General features: G+C 38.0%; 1 protein-coding gene across 1 annotated transcript in view; it reads right to left on the reverse strand.

Annotated features, from left to right (window-relative positions):
• Positions 1-2246: 2246 nt before the first annotated feature.
• The window catches only part of LOC118429945, a 4930-nt gene continuing 1952 nt past the window's right edge, over positions 2247-5224 (reverse strand). Inside the window, exons 3-6 of the mRNA XM_035840593.1 lie at positions 4137-4322; positions 3763-3833; positions 3012-3174; positions 2247-2646 (exon numbers count right to left, since the gene is read on the reverse strand). Coding sequence (XP_035696486.1) covers positions 2429-2646; positions 3012-3174; positions 3763-3833; positions 4137-4322 — 638 coding nt within the window. The 3' untranslated portion in view covers positions 2247-2428. The remainder of the gene's footprint in view (positions 2647-3011; positions 3175-3762; positions 3834-4136; positions 4323-5224) is intronic.

Below are 5224 nucleotides of genomic sequence, written 5' to 3' on the forward strand. Positions count from 1 at the left end.
CCCCCCCCCCGTGTTGCGCTTCGGTCGCTCCCCAAAGGTATGTTTCCTGCCTGTGTTGGCAGGAAGCGTACCTTTGGGGAGCGACCGAAGCACAACACGGCTGGATTCCAGGCTAGTATGATCACAAAAGAGCTATTCAAAGAGGTCACTGAATTCCACCCAAGTTTCTCCACGTTCACTGGCTAAAACTAGTAAAAGGAAACCAGTCTCCTGACATCACAAAACCCACACATTACAGACCAGAAAAGGTGAAATCTTTCATCTTCCACTGTCTCAGAAAAAAAAAGTCGAACCCAATAACTCAGAATTTACGTGTAATTAGCTTTTATATATCGGCATATATAAATAGTTTATTGCACTGTTTGTCTGTACCTTTTCATGTTACCTACCGGCAAAGAATTTGCAATTAAGTTTCAATATCAAACAGTTCGTAAGGGATGTCAGACTGCCTGCTAAATACATGTATACCAATGTGTCGAAGAATATGTCGTCATTTTCTGATGAGCGTTAATGAAAAATACAATGATCTTTTGTTTGAGAGAGAAATGGTTTATTGAATAAAAAACGGTAGCAGCACAAGGGCTGAATTGCAGTTTCATACAATAATAGCTTAACATAAAAGGTACTAGTATACGTAGCTAAAGATATCAAAAGCGTTTTATGACAATCATAATCTATCCAATTATTCATTACACTTAATTCTTTAACAAAGACGTACTTGATACAGACCTAGCTGTTGTACAAAGTATATGCTGCCCAAACTACACGCTCTCATTCAGAAGTCTTGCTATTTCACAATGTTTCACTGAGAATGACAGGGATGGACAAGTTTTCTAAAATCCCCTTGTCCTATCAGGTAACCACGTAAAAACTGTACTTGCCCAAACCAACTTATCGCTTGCCCAACATTCAACTGTCACTTTTATATGCATTTTCATTTCCAGCAATTGAATTCTTACTATTGCCTTTATTTTTCTATGTTGACCATTGGCTGATGTCATGACTGTAAAAATGAACATTCAAGTTTTATCAAAATCTCACTTAATGGAAGAATCTTACTTGCCGGATCGGGCAAGTGGGGTAGGTCATACGCTTAATTGCCCAAACTGCATTTTTCCTAAAATGCCCTGGACAATGGGCTGGTGGACTTGTCCAACACTGAATGAGTTGCTGATCACATGATTTCAAACTATTCATAATTCTTTCTACTAATGGCCTGTTTCATAGGCAAATCCTCTACTGGCTGACAATAAGCTGTTATATTTTTATTACTCTTACAAGAACAAGAACATTATGCAAGCAAATCATTCTAAGTTTTGCTCACATATCATGACAAAACCCAAGTTGCAAGGCAGCAATCTCATACACTGTTAAGTATTGTAAACGAAATGAATAAAAACTAGAATGGTGAAGACTATACTGGCCTCATAGCTTATTGTTACTATGTATCTTACAAAGCAAAATATACATAATATGGAAATGTTTCCCTAAGTTTACAGTTAGTAGTATATACAACATACACAACATTAATCAGTCAGGTTTCATAATTCTGTAAATTTTAAAAACTGTGTGTTTGAGACATTTCTCAAGTGCAATGCCCCCAGCTATGCATAGTTTAGATATGCATGAGTGCATTTTAACGTTATATACATATATATATTGAGGAAGTTGCATTGAAGATCTCTTAAAGATTCTTAAATGGCGGTAGCAGATATATGTAATGTTAGTGGATGTTACAACATCAGAATGCTAGGTTATAAATTTAGTATACAATAACCAAGGACATACCTTATATACAAATGTAATGTCATTGACATAATATAACCTTTCTGACGTTGTACATAATGATTTGTTACCAGCTCTTTGTGTACAATGTGAATACATTTATGTCATACTTGGGCCGCGATAATGTTCGATACAGGTGTTTTGGAACAGGTGATAAAAAAAGCTGTACCACACAGGCTTCTTAGTTTTATCACACACAGGCTTCCATTGAATATTTTGAACATACTCTGTGCATGCCAGTGCGGCACGGTAGAAAATTCAAATACCTGATTCGGACATTGGAACATTACAGTTGAAACATTGTTTGTTTGAGGATACCAAATTTTCTTAACTTTTGGCGCATTTTGCATCGAAATATGTATTCTCAGGTGCAGCGCGGGTATGACATAAATATAATACAACACGGTGTATTCTGACCTGCAGCAGGGCAGAATACACCAGAATCTCCTTCCGGACTTCAGGCGACCCAACCCGCGGTCAGGCTGGAACCTCGGGTGATACGGAATACACCGTGTTGCATTGTATATGTACTGCATAGTTACAATGATGGCTTTCAACCCTGAGCCAAAGCCTTGCCGTATATAAACACAGGTATTTATGCTGTCATGGCTATAAATTACATCAAGCCTTGTTTTCCTTAAACTCAAGAGTCAGTGACTTCTGAGTCAGTAGACTCTGGATTTGCTGCATCTGTTGTGTTTGCACTCTGGTTAATAGTATTGCTTGTTCCTATTTGCACAAATTCTGGGCTTCCAAAGTTGTGATGGTGAACACTAGTACTGTGCACTGTAGCGTTAGGGCAAAGAAGTTGAACTGTCTGGGTTCTTGCATCAAATAGACAGCGTTGGTCTTGGTACACTCCTGCATCAAAACAGACAAGAGTAAGGTAAGGTTGCATTACATTATAAAAGTACCTGAAGTACACAAATTATTAGAAATTGCCAGTTCAACTAAGTATAACAGGATTTTGTCTGAAATAGAAACAAATATTTTTTTGTACTGCTCTACATATTCCCATGCATCATGGCTACCTGTGCCTTCATGTTCACTATCGATACCAATTGAAAGCTCAATTATCTTCAAGGCTAATTTCATGACATTTACAGATCTCCCCCAAAATTTAACAACTGCAAAAATGAGAACAAGTGATACCAAAATATCATGACCTTATACAAAAACTTTCAAACTACATGGATTGCAAAATACGATAATTACCACTGACTTACCAAGATTAAATTGCTGCCCCTCCAGAGCCCCAGTGGCTGTGGGTACATATATCTGGACTCCCCGTTGGTTTTGTTCCCCTCTGGCTTGCTCGTTATCATTTGGCTCCAACTCCCCCTCCCCATGTTCCATTCCTGGTAGCAAGGCCTGCTGTTCATTCAGTTCCTAAGTATGATGATTTGTACCAAAGTTTGAGCACATTGTACAGCATACTCAATGAGATATTCATTTTCAAAACATTCTTAACTTTGTCTAATATAGATTATTCAAACAAGACCATCACACTTTGGACCTAAATGTTCTAAAGCATTGCAATGAAGGGCATATGGTACCCTTTAACAGTTTCAAAGCTTTATATTTTTTTATTGGAAACCTTAAAAGCTGTTGAAAGCACTTTCAAAGTGAAAAGTTCAAATTGACACCTACTGATGGATTACATTGGATGTCCTTGGTACTGAAGTGCTCTCCATTCACACACTTTGGTTTAAAAGTTTTAATGTTATGTGTGTTGCATCAACATTTGTGTCCAATACATTTCATACAGTATACATGGGGCACTCTCTGCATTATCACCAAAGTGTCCACCAATCACAGCTATTACCACAACTACAAAAGTAACAAATAAAGCAAGTAGAAAAGCTTAAGGTGACAGACTGCCATGTCAACAAAATTCCTCATTAAATCATTAGTGTTAACATCAGTATTGGACATAGACCTTTAGATACATGTAACCGGCTTTACTCAAATACAAACCTGGAGAGCTTGTGGGTTTAAATCTTGACCTTCATCATCAAGTCCATCAAGTTGTTGTGGAGGAACAGCCACTGTAATGAAGATTAATTAATTGATAAGAGTTTGCTACACAATGTAGATGCTCTGTATTGAGACTATCAGAATGAAAGTTAGGATGTTGACTTAGTGAAAGTAATAATGCATGTTTCCAACCTTATTCTGGTTATCTATCTACTTTGAGTGATTAATATGTACTGTATGTATTGTGGATGGTCCAAAGGTGACTCTCATGTGGGTACTATTTTGTGGAACTATTGCTCTAGCACATGCAGCATATATATAACATCTGATTACAGTCTGGTCTTCTGCTCAAAGAGAAATGAAATATAAATCACCTATTGGTGGTACACCATCAATCTTCTCCCGTTCTCCCATCTTCTTATAGTAATACCATATGATAAACACGATGATGAAAAGCAGCACAAGAATGATTGCAGACGTCAGGATGATGGCTACGTCACTCGCTGCTATGGTAGGTTGGATGTTTGGACTAACCTGCCAGTCTTCACCAGAACTGTTCTCTGCATGGTAAGATAAACAAAAAGGAATATAACGTCCTAGAATCTACTGAAAAATAGTTCCAGTAAGCATTACTACAAGTAACGTTAATCATCTGCAAGATGTTATTGTTAAGTGGACATCAGATGGTATTATGGGGAAAAGAGAGAGACTGGTAAGGGTAATGTTACATAATCTGCATGAATGACATATAGAGTACAATAGGGTGCAGTCTATTTCACTTGACGTACATTGAAGTACCAGCCCATAGGAGGGCTGGGTTAAAGGATGATGCAGAACTCACAGTGTTGTATTTCATCTATGTCATACCCACCCGAGCATGCACACATTTCAAAGCAAAATATGCTGGAAGTTGAGAAAATCTGATGTCTTCAAATAAAATTGTAACGGGGGGCGCCCTAAGACGGTTCCCGTCGTAAGACGGAACGGATTTTTTGCTGATCTTATTATCCATAACTACACCGTGTTTGTTGCCACTGACTATGCTGATTACAAAGGTAAATAAACCAAGTCCATGCACACAGCTTTAATTTGCATTCCAAGTATACTTTAACATATTTACTTCATGTTTTTTTTTAAAACAGAATTCTAACAGTAATGTTGACAGTGCTGAATCACTGCGGTCACCGGCCTCTGCGTAGTGGCGGCTCGTGTCGCTAACTATACGAACTCTTTCAAGCAGTCACACAACTGCCATGATACACATAAATAAAGCTCCATAAAACACTATGAATATGGGTCTTCAAATGTCTGTTGAGTAGAAAAGCAACCAAAAGGAAGCGACATAAACATTGCCACCATTGTACTCCCAAGGGAGTGTGGCCGTGAAGGTGACAGACTAGAGAACGCTCAAAAGAGTTATTTGACTGTAACAAATGATACGTGCTGTCTATGAAAATAAGAC

Source organism: Branchiostoma floridae, chromosome 14 (genome assembly GCF_000003815.2).
Source record: "Branchiostoma floridae strain S238N-H82 chromosome 14, Bfl_VNyyK, whole genome shotgun sequence".
NCBI lineage: Eukaryota > Metazoa > Chordata > Leptocardii > Amphioxiformes > Branchiostomatidae > Branchiostoma > Branchiostoma floridae.